At 50.7% G+C, this 15,405-nt stretch overlaps 8 protein-coding genes across 8 annotated transcripts; 3 read left to right on the top strand and 5 right to left on the bottom strand.

Annotated features, from left to right (window-relative positions):
• Positions 1-856: 856 nt before the first annotated feature.
• Positions 857-2,618, bottom strand: BDV14DRAFT_38945 (putative proline oxidase Put1). Its single transcript, XM_073776674.1, has 2 exons — positions 1,781-2,618; positions 857-1,737 (listed from the first exon to the last, which is right to left on the bottom strand). Exons 1-2 carry the CDS (start codon positions 2,323-2,325, stop codon positions 900-902), a joined length of 1,383 nt encoding a protein of 460 aa, XP_073629402.1. The 5' UTR covers positions 2,326-2,618; the 3' UTR covers positions 857-899.
• Positions 2,619-5,744: 3,126 nt separating this feature from the next.
• On the bottom strand, positions 5,745-7,509 carry BDV14DRAFT_198894 (uncharacterized protein; the record flags this gene model as incomplete). Its single annotated transcript, XM_073773084.1, has 3 exons — positions 5,745-5,987; positions 6,049-6,162; positions 7,231-7,509. 3 exons carry the CDS (start codon positions 7,507-7,509, stop codon positions 5,745-5,747), a joined length of 636 nt encoding a protein of 211 aa, XP_073629401.1.
• A 908-nt stretch (positions 7,510-8,417) lies between these two features.
• Positions 8,418-9,493, bottom strand: BDV14DRAFT_171107 (uncharacterized protein). The gene has a single exon (XM_073768337.1). It carries the CDS (start codon positions 9,371-9,373, stop codon positions 8,534-8,536), a length of 840 nt encoding a protein of 279 aa, XP_073629400.1. The 5' UTR covers positions 9,374-9,493; the 3' UTR covers positions 8,418-8,533.
• Positions 9,494-10,202: 709 nt separating this feature from the next.
• BDV14DRAFT_171105 (uncharacterized protein) lies at positions 10,203-10,577 on the bottom strand. Its single transcript, XM_073768336.1, has 2 exons — positions 10,555-10,577; positions 10,203-10,495 (listed from the first exon to the last, which is right to left on the bottom strand). Exon 2 carries the CDS (start codon positions 10,399-10,401, stop codon positions 10,225-10,227), a length of 177 nt encoding a protein of 58 aa, XP_073629399.1. The 5' UTR covers positions 10,402-10,495; positions 10,555-10,577; the 3' UTR covers positions 10,203-10,224.
• Positions 10,563-10,939, bottom strand: BDV14DRAFT_171104 (uncharacterized protein). The gene has a single exon (XM_073768335.1). It carries the CDS (start codon positions 10,872-10,874, stop codon positions 10,599-10,601), a length of 276 nt encoding a protein of 91 aa, XP_073629398.1. The 5' UTR covers positions 10,875-10,939; the 3' UTR covers positions 10,563-10,598.
• A 691-nt stretch (positions 10,940-11,630) lies between these two features.
• On the top strand, positions 11,631-12,738 carry BDV14DRAFT_171103 (uncharacterized protein). The gene has a single exon (XM_073768334.1). The coding sequence runs from the start codon at positions 11,789-11,791 to the stop codon at positions 12,617-12,619; it is 831 nt and encodes a 276-aa protein (XP_073629397.1). The 5' UTR covers positions 11,631-11,788; the 3' UTR covers positions 12,620-12,738.
• A 324-nt stretch (positions 12,739-13,062) lies between these two features.
• Positions 13,063-14,117, top strand: BDV14DRAFT_198890 (uncharacterized protein; the record flags this gene model as incomplete). The annotated part of the gene is made up of 5 exons (XM_073773083.1): positions 13,063-13,104; positions 13,158-13,310; positions 13,366-13,472; positions 13,528-13,847; positions 13,921-14,117. The coding sequence occupies 5 exons, from the start codon at positions 13,063-13,065 to the stop codon at positions 14,115-14,117; spliced, it is 819 nt and encodes a 272-aa protein (XP_073629396.1).
• A 444-nt stretch (positions 14,118-14,561) lies between these two features.
• BDV14DRAFT_171101 (alpha/beta hydrolase) lies at positions 14,562-15,380 on the top strand. Its single transcript, XM_073768333.1, has one exon. It carries the CDS (start codon positions 14,631-14,633, stop codon positions 15,090-15,092), a length of 462 nt encoding a protein of 153 aa, XP_073629395.1. The 5' UTR covers positions 14,562-14,630; the 3' UTR covers positions 15,093-15,380.
• The last annotated feature ends 25 nt before the right edge of the window (positions 15,381-15,405 follow it).

Raw genomic sequence — 15,405 nt, 5'->3', positions numbered from 1 at the left:
ATGAAATGTTGGTCTGTGGTCGGAGGGTGTTGTTGTGGTTGAGATTGAGGTTGAAGCTGAAGTTGATGAATTGTGTTGAGCGAGTTGGGAAGTCACGAGCCTCAGGTACCAAGTCACCTGGTCGGAGTCAACAGTCAACACCAACACCAACACCAGCTCCTTCTTTCTTTACCACCCTCCTTGCCGCAACACTTATCACCACGCTCAAGTTCTACTCCAATTCATGCTGAGAGTCCAAGGTCAGCTGTTTCCTTGGGAACTCCTTGTTGATGCAATTCCACTGCCACGGGAAACCCATCCCTCTCCGTTGCCATCTGCCGGCCTCGCTACGGCAACTTCCAGCATTGGGCCCTTCATCTTCATACCGACGTCGAGGATCTCATCTACGAAGCCGATGGAGAGCATCCCTCATTCGCCAAGGCCACGTCACTCGGAAAACCCACCGACAACGAGTCCTTCATTGAGGCCTTCTTCGTGGGCGAGATTGGTACCCCTGTCATCGCCACTGTGAAGCGAATTGTTGAAGAAGCGAGGATCGATAACGAGACGTTGGAGTGGGATTGTCAGGACTATGTGCTGGAAATACTGGAGGCTTGTGAACGGGAGGCTGTTCTTGAAGACCAAGATCCAGACTGGGCCGAGACGAAGGAGATCTTACGCCACAAACGAGGGCCAATGCTATGAGAGGAAGCAGTTGCGCTACAATCTCTGTTTATCGGATCCAAAAGTCTTGTGCATTACCTTTCCAGAAATGGCAAGCTTCCGTACACAGGTCCTCTGCAACGGTCACGAGATGTCTGCACCGCTGGCATGATTTGATTTGCGGGGCGAGCTTCCTCGATCTTAACTTGGAGTACCGTATGATCCATGCTTGTCACCCACCAGACTCTATTGACAAACTACTTTGATTGGCTAGACCACATCAGGCGTCTCCAGGCTTCCTTTCTCAATGCAACCGCTGTTTCCCGCGTCCGTTCCATGGCCGACTGGTTTTCAATCGCTCTACGCAGGAGAAAATGGAGGCACTCTTCAAGCGATCCCCATGCCAAACATTTGAAAACCCCCGGCAGCTCAGTCTCTTGCACACCATTGCTGGTGTCACGCGGAGATGTGTGTGCTAGAAGCTCGCAGCTTACTTCGTCCGCCATGCCTTGCAGTTGCACCAACTCGACAGGAATTGTCGGAAGTTTATTCTGGATCCGGTGCCGCGAAAGCGAGTAGGCGTTCCGTACACTTTCTGCGTTATGCGAGGCGACAAACAACCGGGCATCGGGAAACGGGTCCGACGCCAATGAATACCCCGCAGGGTCCTGGCGCTTGAGCAGACAATTCACAATATGGTTGTAGTTTGCGTCCGTGTCCGCCTTGGTGTCATGTATCCGTGATCTATAATCGTGGGCGATGTACGCGCCTCGAACGAGCTTGATCCCCAGAGTCCAGCCCTCCGTCTGCGCAAGCTGGAGATGTCGACTGACGTTCGCCGTGGATGCTTTGAGATATGCTTGGATGGTGTTGAAAACGACGGCCTGGCCTAGATGGTTGAACCGTCTCATCAGATCAATACACCAACTATCAATAGCCGGCTGGAAGATCTGTTGCTCTGCGTCAATCCACAGGCGGGATCCCTGGGATGACGCTACCGCACAGATCTCCGATATGGCTGCCTGAATGCGTGGGGGTGGATCCCGGTCGCCTCGCGCGAGGGCTTCCACTGCAGCTGGACCCGCTCCTGTGAACCTGGCCTGTTAGCTTCCAACTTGTACTTGCCCGCCATACTCACTTGATGTTCATGCAATCGCCATCTCCAATCATCTTAAGTGTCCGAATGTTGCCTTCTTTCCATTCGTCAACGGCGAGGTCAAGCGCTTCTTGTTTGACCGCGGCCGGCACAGCAGGATCTTTGACATTGATTTTTGCAACGGACTCTCGTGCATAGCCAAGTGTCACACCTTTGAAACCCAACGCTTTCATCCTCTGCACGGAGCGACGTACCTCGATCTCGTTCTCTCCCGCGCAAAAGTGATGATATATTGTCGAGCGGAGGATGCGACGCGTAACCGGGTTTTTGGCGGGATGCAGAAATGAGGACCGCGAATCGATCACGTACTTGAGCATTCCCAGGCTTGGGTTAAGTAGGGGAGATGACATTACGGAGGTAAAAAGTACTGAGTAGATCAAAGTGCTCGTGGGCAGCACGGCCAGTGGCCACTCTTTTGGAGTCGACAGCCGTGGGAGCAGGTCATGGCGTGTATTTGTCGACGAGGATGAAAGTCTGACCTGGGTCAAGAGTAGGTTTGGACACTTCGGCCATATGAATTTTGACATTGTACTAATGATTCTGCGCAGGTCGAGAGAGGGGCCGATGTTACGTTACTTATGTATCTCCAAATGAGGGGTTCTCGCTAAGCCACCACATCTGGATACGACTTCTCCTGCAGCTACTTCCGTCCACTCCAGTATGCACCATCTGAGCGGCTTTGAGGTTAATTCAAATCATAATTGCATTTTTAATTCGTGCACAGCGAGACAAAAGAAATAAGGTACCAACGGGGTAATCGAGACAACATCTGAATAGTCAACTCCTAAAAGCTAAGACGGAACCAAGGTACAACCGATGTTCGTCATCAGCTCGTGATGCCACAATTTGATCTCCAACGGGGACTGGAAATCTCTCGTACCAAGAGGCTTTACTTCCGCTGCTTCTTCACGGCTGTTGCCGTGGCCTCCGCAAAGGCACCTCTAATACCGTTCTTCTCTAGCATGTGCAGAGCTTCCCTGGCTGGCTGAATCTCGCTGCACCCAGTCTCCCTGATGTATGCAGGTCGCATTCATCTTTCATCAGAGCGGCCATGCCCTCAAGGACCTGCGCACCCATTTCTAATGCTGAATTCCTGGAAAGCCCTTCGCCAATTCATCCTTCCACGAACCCGGTCAGAGGTATCGCCAGCATAGACATGGACCCGCCGGCCATGGTCGTTGTCAAAGGTATATCATCCAGACCAACCCGTTTAGTCTTACCCACGGACCGGAATAACCAATCTGCCTTGTCAAGAAGCTCCCGTATGAATACATGATATGCAGAAAGAAGAGTCATTGACTTGCACACCTTGGCTGCAGCATTCGGAATTGCCAGCACGGCGTCATATCTCATGCGGTTGCCAGTGACTCTGGAAAGAAAGGCGGGGTTTGTCAAGTGCATTCTCTGAGAGAACAATTGGTAGCTCTGGGCATGGCACGTCTTTCACAGCCTCCGAGAACTCGTTCCAGTCAGAATTCGGCAATGCTAGAATTACAACTCCTGCCTCACGCGCAGCTTGTACATTCCCATTTCTTCCCCAGAGATATGTCACCCGGTCTGCGTCCGCAGCATATTTTAGCGCGCAGTCGCTCGGCAGAGGCCTCTGTCCTCGTGGTCGCGATTATTCGGAAGTAAGGCGGTGGTGCGTCTTCTGTCGTTGCTCAAGTTGCACGCAAAAAACCGTCTAATAATGCTGAACCGATGGTTCATATATCACGTTAGTATTGTGTCCATGGTTATTTTAGTCGGAAGTACGAACCACAGCCGATAATGGCGATTGTGTCTGGTGTGGGCGAGACCGGCATCCGAGTCTCGGTACTAGACTTGGAATCCATGACTGGATTTTAGAAGGATGGATGAATTGTATCATGTTATGTAACTGGTGGGAGATGTTGCAAGATGCTATGAGCAAACTTCGATCCTGGGTCGAGGGGTCCAGGTTTATATAGACATCCCCTGGAAGAAGCAAGAGACACTTGAATCCAGGACCATGGAGGAGCACCCTTCAAAGAGCTCAGGTAAAGTGAATGGCGATGGTACGAAACAAAACAGTGGCCGTGGTCCTGATTGTTCTTCGCTGTCAGACCTGCCTAGACAAAGCGCTTCATTGCGTAAGCCTTGCCCTCTCAATGGAGGTTTTATCTACAAGGTAAAGGCCCATTGTATCTTTTTGACATGAATACCTTGTCTTCCCGATCAATTGCATCTGTGTCTAAGACTGTTTTGATGGTTACTACAATGGACCTATCATTGAACCCACTGATATGGATCTTAGTGCTGACTGCGCAAACAGTAAAGAGTCAGCCGACAGGAACAAGATCGGGCCACCAGGCGCACTTGTCGCTTTCGAGTATACTGCGTCAATCGGGCAGTCAGTGATACCTACTAGCCACCGATCGCAGGTCCATCAGGCATCCATAGAATTCAGCTCTTGGTATATGCAGGATTGTTATGAACATTTGTCTTGGTCTGTTCGGCACATGTTTCATGGTATACGACTAACTATATAGGCAAAGACTTCATGTCAGCGCTTGCAGTGTTAAACTCTTTAGGATATTCCGCTCGACATACAGGATAAGATAGATAAGGTTTGTAAAGAGAGATGTGCCGCGAATATATATATATATCCACCCTTTCAACATTCAGGCCTGGCCCTGGAGGTTTTGACAACGGAACGCAGTCTTTCTCCCTAAATCCACATTTATAGTATTCCGTTCAAAGTACCGATAAAACGACAGACGCCTGTCTCATCGAAATCATGTCAGCCGGAGTCTCGAGACCTATGCCAAGAGATGATAACAAACAAGTCATCGATGCGCATCACGATTCTCGAAGCAGAGGAAACAGGACTGTGCAACGGGCTAGGAATGGATGTGATTTTGAAGGTGGGCTTTTTGAATGAGTCAGGTCAAAAGGGAGTTTGATTGACTGTGTCCAGAAGGCGGGCGCATCTGCCCCGGGTGGGAATAGGGTGCTTCCCGCTCCGCTCCGCCCCACCACTCGAGTCCGCTCCGCTAGAACCGTCCGGACCGCGTCCATGGTCGTCTACGGTGGGTAGAGGTAGATAACTTATATACGTCCCTCAATCGCCCCTCCACCATTCTGATATAATTCTTGTACTGGCAGCCGACGCGCGGAGGGAGGTGTGAAAATGTATTTCCTGCACCTCTATGAGATACGTAATGAGACGGGTGGACCCCCATTGCATTCAGTATGGACAACGTATGAGGAAAGGGAAAGAAACTCCATCACAGTTTGTGGTATTGTGGAGGAGGTTCTCGTCTATCTACTAGGTACGGATAGCGGAAAAGGGTTGGATGACACGTACCAAGAGCGTTTTTGAAGATCACGAAATTCCAAGATATGTGAAAATCCAGAAAGAGATATACCAATCCACAGTTACCACGTTCAGTTGCGGGGACAGTGACTCCAGCTTCGCGTCCACGTGGGCAGCAATATCTCGTCGAAGCCATCTACGCTCTCGCTACAATGAATGCTTCTACGAAGCCCCCCAGTGTACCCGTGGTTTACCCAAGTTATCACCAAACTGATAGTCACCCAAGCATAACCTAATACTCACCCGATCTCGCATCAAACTCACCCAACTGCTGGCTCCCCGTCTCTTGGCGCAACAGACCCTGTCCATGGTGTAGCCCACCACCCGACTCTCGAAACAGCCAGCGGAGGTAGAGTGTGCAATAGAGACCGCTAGGTACATTATCCAGCCTGATCTTGATTCTCCGCCGTCAACGCAAAAGTGAACCGCACTTCAACCCGCTCCATTGACGACACCATCGTTTCCATTTCGCATCGAAGGAGACGACGAGGAACGAACCGTTTCCCAAACGCACTCGAGCGCAACATGCAAGATAGGCAGGAAGATGTTTCGGACGCAGACTTCACGATTCCACGTGTGAGGCAACGGTATTTGGCGCGGCAGATTCGATCAAGACGTCGGCCAAGGGCGGAGCGGGAGGAGAGCGTCCGAGCTTGAGAGCTTGGAATCGGGATCGGTTGCGTACGTACGAACGGGGTATGTCATAGCATGGGCCATTGATAGAGGCGAATCTTTGTTTTTAATCGCGGTCGGTCGCATGTCGGTCGCGCGCCGGTCGCGGGATGGCAGGGTAAGGGGTCCGGTTCGCGGGTTCGACGGGGGTAGGAGGGTCACGAGCAGGAGAAAGCGGCCCTAAAGCGTAACCATCAGTCTGAGAGTAGACTACCATGGTAGAATGAGATATGGCACTGACTTGAGAAGAGGTGGGGGGAGGAAACTGGTTGTTGGGGAAGATGGGCTCACGTAGCACAAGCCAGCTGGCGTCAAGAGTGGCCGTGCACCCATCCAGTATGTGCAGTGGTGGACTCTGGAGTACAGTCAATAGACACTCTGCTCTAAATACGAGATGCTCGTGGAGATGTATTGGGCTAGCAGGCCAACGCCCGAAAGAACAAGGAGATGCATGAACAGGTATGTCAGCCACAGCAGTGAGATTGTTTGAGTACTAAGCTTGACATTCCACTACAGATAAAGCTCTACAGATAAAGAGAGAGTGCAACCGTGGAACATAATTTATTGAGAAACAACCAGTAAATCCTATTCAACTAGATACTGAAAGACAAAACATAAAGGCACAGTGGGTATGCAAGGCAGGTATGACAAAACGCACAAATACACCAACAAGAGAGAGATACCAATTGTCTCAATGTATCCTTGGCCTAGCCACAGACCGCAATGAATTTTCCACGTACGCATCAACCTGCGCTTTGACTTCTGCATAGCCAGGGAGGCTGCTGCAATCCCATCTAGGCAAATCTTCAGGCAGCTCCTTCGCGTCGATAAGGAGCTCGCGAAGGACAGCCAGCGCTGCAGCCTCATGATGCGCTGGAGGCTTATTAGTGTGCCTCAAGTAGTCCCAGGCTAACTGGAACGGAGGTCGAAGGTGCGGCGTGTATACAGAATCCGCTGGCACATCATTACCTATCGATAGCAGGAAGCCATTCCACACTATTCTGGGGTTACGCCAATTTCCCCAGCTCCAAAACTCTGGATGATCGACCGGGTTCTCGGTATCGCGGGCTATCAGGTACAGAACGGACTCCACGAATGAATCCAGATTGAGGATTTTCATGGGGTGGACCAGAGTCGGGGGTACGGGGCACAAGGGGCCCCAATCATGGAGTGTCCCGCCATGCACTCTCCACCGATAAGGAAGCAGACGAGGGTCGCTAGTCAGCATCAAGTGCCGGTCATTATGGGCTGGCGTCTCGACCCCATATACAGGCAGCCAGGGCAATATCTGAGACTTCAGAAGCAAGGACAATAGAACCCCGTCTGTCTCTATATCGCCGAGGTGAAAGTGAGCTGCAGGGGCCGGGTGGAACTTTTTTCGACGTCTAAAAAAATTCCCATCATATGGAGGATCAGAACGGACCTCTACACAGCTCTGGTCCGTGCAGATCTGGTATCCGGATGATATCAATGCATTGATCGCGTCGGGAATCAAGTCATCAGCAACAACAAAGTCCACTTCTTGATAGCCATCACCATCCCCAACAAACGCGCTACCTAGATAGCCATGAAAAACAACACCCACACCCTTCTCTTCGAGAATTTTGGCGGCTTTGCTAGCCTTCATCAGGGAAGGCATTCCCTGAATGAGGAGCTCGGGCACTACATGTGATGCCGGGTCGTCGCTTTGCATGTCAAACATGCTTGATCTAGGACGTCGAATACCGGGTGGACTGACCATGGCCCGGGTATGGGGTTTTTTTAGATACGCTCCCGGCCGCGGCCGGGCCACTGACCTTGCGATATGGGCTTGCATCTCGGAAGTGTTTCCTTGTAGATGCTGAAGATTGAGTTTACAGTGCTCGAGACGGAGTTTAGGGCTTCTTATATGCGATTGTGGCCAGCGTGCGGCATCAACTTTATATACACGAAATACAGAGGGTGAAAGCAAAAGCCACCATTTGGATTTGTCAGTTCTAAGACTTTCCATTATTTATTGAAATGTGAATGGTTTGGTCAGAGATTGAGATTAGGCCATGCTTTAAAGCCATTGAAAGCCATACAATGAACCATTGAACGCGTTGATACGATTTAACAAATAGATTGAATGAACGGATTCTTTGTGATGGAAAGATATTGGGTAGAATGAAATAATAAAATAGGAACACAAAGAGTCAAAGCCCGTCAAAAGATGAGAACTGGTGTTAATGAAAGTGGCTAAGGAAGGAATGGTACCTGCAGCGAGCACCATGGGGGTAACACCTGACGAGACATCAGATCTGGCATCACCTTCCTAGTAAATTATCACCTGTGCTCAAACAACCTACCCTATTCTCGTGCGAGGCATCGGCATTTGCACGTACTCAAGCGAATATTTTGGCAAATCAAACGGCTGCCCCATCGGTTCCACTAGGACCTCACCTGGTCTATCTTAAACCGTCTACAATCTAGCTGGCTGGAGTCTACAGCGCCGTGGTCAGTCCTTGATTGTGTCCGGGTTCAAATCTAACAAAATCAATGACGAGGGCATTGTGACAAATATTTTGCAAATTGTTAGTAAGACTACGTTTGAAGCAGCAATGTCTCTATCATAAGTATTCCACGTCAAATCACGTTGATTGTCTGACTCTATTCAATAAACAAGCTTCTATGTAGATGGGCTTCAAAAGAAATTTCAAATTGGCAGCAGGTACATAATGAGAGTAACCACCACAACCATCAACAGCTTAGAGTGTACTGGAGACTCTTCCAGGCAAGGACGACTTGCTGATAGGCTCCATAGCGTCAGTAATCTTCTTGACCTGATCCCAACCCGGAAGACTCGAATAATCCCACCGAACCAAATGCTGCGGGAGCCCGCCCACCTCCAGAAGATGCTGCCGCAGCAGAACAAGCGGCACAATAAAGTTGTATTCTTTCCAGTTCGGCGCGACGAGATCATCCCAAGCGAGCGCAAAACGAGGCCGGGGATTCCTCTGATACTCCAGGAAATAAGGGCAATCTTCCATCCCCATCACCATAGTCTCACCTACATTTCGATGCGCCAGCCACTTCCTCAACTCTGGTTCGGAAAGTGGATTCGCCAAATCCCTGGCGATAAGGTAGATGATGGATTCAATGCAAGCCGCGCGATTGAGGATCATCATGGGATGAACTTTATCCTCCGACATCGGGCCCAGGGGCCCAAAACCCAGAGGCCCGCTGCCGTCGGACTCAAAGGCAGGAAGACGCGAGTCGCCAGTGAGCATAAGATGCGGATCGTCGAGGGCGGGGCGATGGCAGCCGTATTCAGGGAGCCAGAACAGAATCTCTGACTTCTTTAGGAACGACAAGAGAATGCCTGTGCCTTCGGGGGATGTATCCCCCAGATGAAAGTGCGCTGCCGGAATAGCATGGTACGTCTCCCACCACGTCCATCTAGGCCTAAGTCTTCCTTCACAGTCGCGCGGTTCCCCCTCGAGCTCGATACAGTCTGTGTCGGTGCACAGTTGATAGCCGTTGTCGACCATCGCGGTTGCAGCTGCTTCGATATCCTCGTCTGGTATAACGAAGTCAACTTCGAACATACCCCATGCTGCTCCAAAGAAGGAGGTAGCAAGTCGGCCCCATAGAATATGGGGTTTCTTTGCGCTTGTAAGTATCTTTGAGGATTCCGCTGCGACCTTGAGAGCCGGCAGCTCTGAAACATTGTCCTTCGTGACGAACATATTTACCTGGACCTTATTTAAATGCGGAATACGTCAGTAGATGCTTCTTGATGCTTCCAGATGATTCTGTGGGAAGCAGAGAGGGCAGGTCTGGGACAACGGTATTTATGTACCACAAGCTTGTAGGATGGACTGGTATCAACTTCGAGTAGTGAAAGAGCCGCTGAAGGGGAATAGAACGTCTTCCACTGTTGTTCTAACCCCTTTGCCGTTTTTGAGTGAGTGAGGTTCTTTCACTGAACAAGGGACTCTGCAAACGTAGGCCAAGCCGTCTACCACAGTCGTTATCTACAGATCAACACCCAAGTGCAAGAGTATAGTCTTTGTACGCAGTATGCTGTTCAAACGCATATGGGCATAACCATGAATGGCGTTATGGAGTCTTCAAAAGGGAGTGCAGCCATTGATTCAAACGACTGGAGCACTAAAATGAAGAAACACACAAGCAGAGTTTGTACTATCACTCTAACAAAGGTACCAGGATGGCCCCGATGAGAAAAAAGTCCATGGGCAGTTGCTGAAAACAAAACAACAAAAAGTAATCGCACAGGCATGGAACGGGGGCCGAGTTTGGGGTCCCCAAGGTTCCTCCAGGAACCCGATGTCGAAATGAGGGACGTAGAAGCAAGACCCCAACCCAGCGGAGTGACATCAGGGGCTTATGGGTAGGCCGCCAGGAAGTTGGAACAAAGTCCGGCACGCGAGCTCGGTCATGTTGGTAGATTCCGCGAAGTACTGAATGTTGGAGGCCATGGTCTCAAACTGGCCTGAGCTGTAAGACAGGCGGTACCTAGCATACCGAAGAGCGCCAAGGAACCCCAACAGAGTCGGATCAATTGGAGTGGTCTTGGGGCTAGTCTGGCGAACCCTCGCAGTAGCAACCTCATAGACGAGGAGATCAGTCAACGGCAAAAGCGGGAGTTCGGAGGGGCCAAACTTGTCGCTCGCAGGGACCAGCGACCATTCGGTCGTCCACCAGAACTGTGTTACGTTTCAGTTAGCATGATGGACGACACGGCTGAAGGGATCTGGTAGCTTACCTCGGTGAGGGGGTGGAAGAATATTGGAACCCCGTTCTGCGCTTTCAGCGGGGTTTCCATACACCAGTCATAGATGCTCGGAAAGGTCTAATGGATACTGCGAGGGACAAAAACGCGAAGACTCTCGGAAGTCCGATCTTCGGGCAGCCAGACCAGAATATGAAGTTCCGGGGACTGACATTGTGCGTTAGCATCACCACCAGAAAGCTGAAAATTCCAGAAAGCGCAGCAAAGTCGATTGCTCTCCGGGGAAAATGGTCCGATATCCAGTGTAGTAGAGAGGCGCGCGTCTGGCTGAATTCAAATGCGTTGAATTTCATCAACGAGGGCAACCGCCGAACTGGGTGTTAGTTGACGCAGTTCTCCATTGACCTTTATGTCCGGGATTTACTCTGTGTTTACCCCTACTCACCCCGTATTAAAGTTGCAAAGCTAACCTAGGTTAGACGCGAGCACTAGCACGCTCATTAGTACATATTCTGTACGACTTTAGCATCAAGCTCCGCGGCACCCCTACAGCCGTCTGATCACAGTAAAGTCCTATCCCCGGCATTATCTGCCCAAATACCGACACACACGGCAATTATGTCCGGTCTAAAACCCCCTGCTTAGGGTGAGACCAGGACACCCAGCATAATTAGGAGTCCAGACCCACGACCGATCTCGGCCGCGCCAAAAGCGCCACTTGAGAATCTCGGACATGACCTCGAGTCCCGGCTTTCAACTGACTCGCAACGTAGGATTCCAATCTTCTAGATAAAGAGCACCACGCATGCAGTAGATCATGATCGACGACTATTAGTTTAGCCCCTGCTGTAATCTTGACGCGCCATGATCACCTATGCATATACGATGAAAATGACGACGATAATGCAGACTAGAACGAAAGGGCCTTGCGCGCGCTTGGTCAACGTGACACACTGGGTCAGATTCCCTGTCGCCCTGTCTGATTCCCGGTAAGCGTGTGTTTAAGGGGTCAATAGAATAACTTGGTGGAAGCTGAGGCGGGCATCTGTGCATAGTCTTTCTTTGTTCGTCAGCGCCTTAGGGACGGACTCACCGCACCTCGATTGCCACCTCGGCCCGCGAGGGGAGCTGATTGACCGAACAAAGGATGGAAAATAGGTACCAACTGATTAATATAGGAGCTTCCTGCCGGGGTTGTTCGAGCTTCGAGGTGGTTGCTCAATCCAATTTACGTCGCCTCGCCACACCCTCCGACTGACCATGGACGATGGTTGAGTACAGTGCGGACGCGGTATCAGTCGACCCAATCACACTCGTTAACCCGATCCTCCTCTCAATCGCAGCATACAATGTCTTCGAGCTCCTGTTCTGGATCTTCGGCACGTTCCAGCGCCGCCAGGGGCTGTACTTCGGTAGTATCCTTGTCTCAACGATCGCGTTAATCGGGTACATCGTTGCTGTCTTCCTGCGAATCTTCCGGCCCGACGGCGGCACAATGGGCGGGTATATCTGGGCAATCTCGTATTCCACGCTTTTGACGGCTCAGATCCTCGTTCTTTATTCGCGCCTCTATATCGTCCTCCCGCATAACCCTCGCGTTCTCCGCGCCGTCCTCGTCATGATTATCGTTACGTCCGTTTGCACCGTCCCTGTCCAACTCGCTATCCAACTTAGTCTCGCAGCCGGTCAAACACACCTAGGCCACGCGCAATTCCTCACCGAGCGCGTCGTCTTCACAATGGCTGTCGCACGCGAAGTCATAATCTGCTTCATATACATAATTCAAGCATATCGCAATCTCCAACCAATAATCCTAGCAAAGGGCAGTACCGGAAAACAAGCCCTCATATACCTGATCCTCGTGCAAGGCGCGGTAGTGGTGCTCGACATTGGCTTTATCGCACAAATATACCTGAATCTGGGGAGTACAGTTACGGGGTACGGTGCTGTGCTGTATAGTCTAAAACTGAAGATGGAGTTTGGGGTTTTGAATGTGCTGGTTACGCTTCTTAGGAGTCCGGTTGTCCTTGTGCATTCTTCGGCGGGGGAGCAAAGTATGCTTGAGAATTCGATTTTGGGGCCTTGTTATCGACCTTGATGGTTTTGTATTTATTTTAATGCCAAATTTACAGATTTCTCCCGATCGTTTCGGATTCTTAGTGTCTGCAAGAAGATGATTAACTGCGTTGGGATTGGATTGAATGCATGTCCGACGACCAGGGCCCTGTGGCGGCCGCGCACTCGGAACACCGGGTTTGTAGCCCTAAGCCCCGAAGACAGCCCGGGGAGGGCGGAAACTGAGCATTAACCTGATAGCCAGTCTGTATTCCAACTGTAGGTACGGAGTTCGGAGTCAGCGAGGATTACCAATGAACCTGCTGTGGTCCTGTATCGGGCTCAATTATAAGCCCGAGAACGATAAATATCGCCTTCTACCCGCGACGAAAATAACCACCAGCTTCCAAAATACCTGTACTAAGAATAACCATCAACAGAAACGGCCCTCTATCGAACAGCACACCAAGTTATTTATAAGTGAAAATGTCTTCTTACGTCGTCACTGGAGCCAGTCGGGGTCTTGGGGTATATTCCTGCGCTTTCCTCTTCATGTTGTATGCATCAGCTAACGCAAACAGTTTGAATTCGTCCGCCAACTCGCCGCAGACTCCAACAATACTGTCATTGGCCTCGTTCGCAATAAGGTCGCTGCTGATTCGAAAGCGAAAGAACAGGGCTTGAAATCAGTCCACTTCGTTGAGGCGCAGTATACCGATCTTGGCTCGTTGAAGGTGTGTTGAGCATTGAGTCGTCGAAGGATCCGAAACGGGGCGCTGATTCATATAGACTGCTGCTGAGGTCGTCAAGGGTATAACAGGCGGGAGTCTGAACTACCTCATTAACAACGCCGCCAGCGTATCAGAGGTCAGCGAGTTGAGGACGTTTGAGGACTTGTACGTTCGCTTTTACTCCCCCACTCCCAGCTACCCCAAGCTGACAATAATCCAGTCAGGATGACTTCTCAACCCTCGAAAGCGACATCCTCGATTCCTTCACCATTAACGTCCTCGGCGTCCTAAAAACAATCGAGGCCTTCCTCCCCCTTCTTCAAGTTGGGCAGGGCGAAAAGAAAGTAATAACAATCACAAGCGGAATGTCTGACCTCGATCTGATCAATGCTTCTGAACTGTCTGTTGCAGGGCCCTACGCAATAAGTAAGGGTGCGCTGAATGTGCTGATTGCGAAATATAATGCGCTTTATAAAGCAAGGGGGATTTTGTTTTTGGGGGTTTGTCCGGGGTATGTTGCGACTGAACGGCAGACGCAGGGTGAGTTTTTTTTTTCCCTTTTCCTATCTTTTATTCTTGCATTTGAGAAAAAGGTTCTGATGGGTATGTTTAGAACTCAAAACCGACGAGGATAAGGCTCGTCTCGCTGCTCTGGGAGCGAAATTCGCTTCTCTTGCGCCGGACTTCAAGGGTCCTACTACCCCCGATCAATCGGTTTCTGCCGTCCTGGGGCTTGCACATAAGGCGTCGATTGAGGATGGGTTTGGGGGTGCGTTTGTCTCGAGGTTTGGGAATAAGACGTGGTTTTAGGGTGTTGGGTCTGTGTCTGTGATAGAAGAGTCGATAGTCATGGAGGCTTGGCAGATCGGTGTCATTACATTACAATTGAACCTCGAAGTTACTTTCGCTCGATCTTCCCATCGATCCTTAATACGAGAGATCGATCCGGTAAAAAAGTAGGTGGCACGTGGCCAGCTAGGCCCTAAAGTCAACCCATACCCGTACCTGTGGCGCCCATGGTGGCTGAGTCTGACACTGGAGACCGAGCATGGCCGCCCCCCTGTATTTACCATAGCCAGGCGGATAAATCCAATCCCAAATCATGCTTCCTAATTTCTGTTTCTCGCGAGGTCAAATTCAGCCTCTTGTAGCCTATCTAGACACTAATCAGCAAGTGGGCAATCGCGCGCCGATCCGTTGCCGATTTCCGATTCGGCCCCCATCCTCCAACAGAGGGGAGGCGGGGATATATACGGGCTTTGTCCTTCGCGTCGCGATCATTCTCTCTTCGCTCTATTCGATATCAAACAGGCCTAGAATAGGATGGCGAGACCAACAATCCTCCTCATCCCCGGCGCATGGCACGACGGCTCGATATATAACCCCCTCGCTGCAATCCTCCGGTCCAGAGGCTTCGACGCGCAACCAATAACGCTTCCTTCGCTAGGCGGTCCACCCCCGACAAGCGCATATGATGATGCAAAATACATCCAAGAAAATTATTTAGCGCCTCTCATTGACCAGGGGAAAGAAGTAATCATCGTCGCGCATTCATACGCCGGTGTTCCTGGGACGGAGTGCGTTAGGGGTTTTGCGCGAAAGGATCTAGTTGCCCAGGGGAAAGACGGCGGTGTCGTTGGATTAATCTACATCGCTGCCTCACTAGTTCCAAAAGGATGGAGCGTTGAGAGGATGGTTGGGGGGAGGATTGAAGGTCTTATGGAGATGAATGAGGTATATCCCTACCTATTTACCGTCCCTTTCCACTCAAAGAATAAAGAATGAGAATTAATAAGTCCAGAACGGCATGATCCTACCCCTCTCCCCCTCAACGAAATTCTACAACGACTTCGATCTCGAAACGCGCACCCACTATCTAGCAAAGATAACACCTCACGCACCAGAGGCAATGCGCACTCCATTGACGTACGAGGCGTATCGCGATGTAGATGCTAGTTACATTGTTTGTCTCCAGGACGCGGGGTTTCCGGCGGAGGGACAGAGGATGATGGCTGGGATGCCGGGGGAGGGGGTAGTCAGGACTTATGAGGTTGATGGCGGGCATATGTGTATGGTCAGTCGGGCGGGGGATGTTGTG

Source organism: Aspergillus stella-maris, assembly GCF_047715825.1.
Source record: "Aspergillus stella-maris strain CBS 113639 unplaced genomic scaffold BDV14scaffold_19, whole genome shotgun sequence".
In the NCBI taxonomy this organism is placed as follows: Eukaryota; Fungi; Ascomycota; class Eurotiomycetes; order Eurotiales; family Aspergillaceae; genus Aspergillus; species Aspergillus stella-maris.
The sequence above is the reverse complement of the archived record's forward strand: the minus strand, read 5'-3'. Positions and strand labels throughout refer to the sequence as shown.

Coding starts and splice junctions, on each gene's coding strand:
- BDV14DRAFT_171105 (XM_073768336.1), bottom strand. CDS start 10,401: ATGAGGTTGCTACTGCGAGGGTTCGCCAGACTAGCCCCAAGACCACTC.
- BDV14DRAFT_171103 (XM_073768334.1), top strand. CDS start 11,789: ATGGTTGAGTACAGTGCGGACGCGGTATCAGTCGACCCAATCACACTC.
- BDV14DRAFT_171107 (XM_073768337.1), bottom strand. CDS start 9,373: ATGTTCGAAGTTGACTTCGTTATACCAGACGAGGATATCGAAGCAGCT.
- BDV14DRAFT_171104 (XM_073768335.1), bottom strand. CDS start 10,874: ATGAAATTCAACGCATTTGAATTCAGCCAGACGCGCGCCTCTCTACTA.
- BDV14DRAFT_38945 (XM_073776674.1), bottom strand. CDS start 2,325: ATGTCAAAATTCATATGGCCGAAGTGTCCAAACCTACTCTTGACCCAG. Junction 1,738..1,780: donor GGCGATTGCATGAACATCAA/GTGAGTATGGCG, acceptor CTAACAGGCCAG/GTTCACAGGAGCGGGTCCAG.
- BDV14DRAFT_171101 (XM_073768333.1), top strand. CDS start 14,631: ATGGCGAGACCAACAATCCTCCTCATCCCCGGCGCATGGCACGACGGC.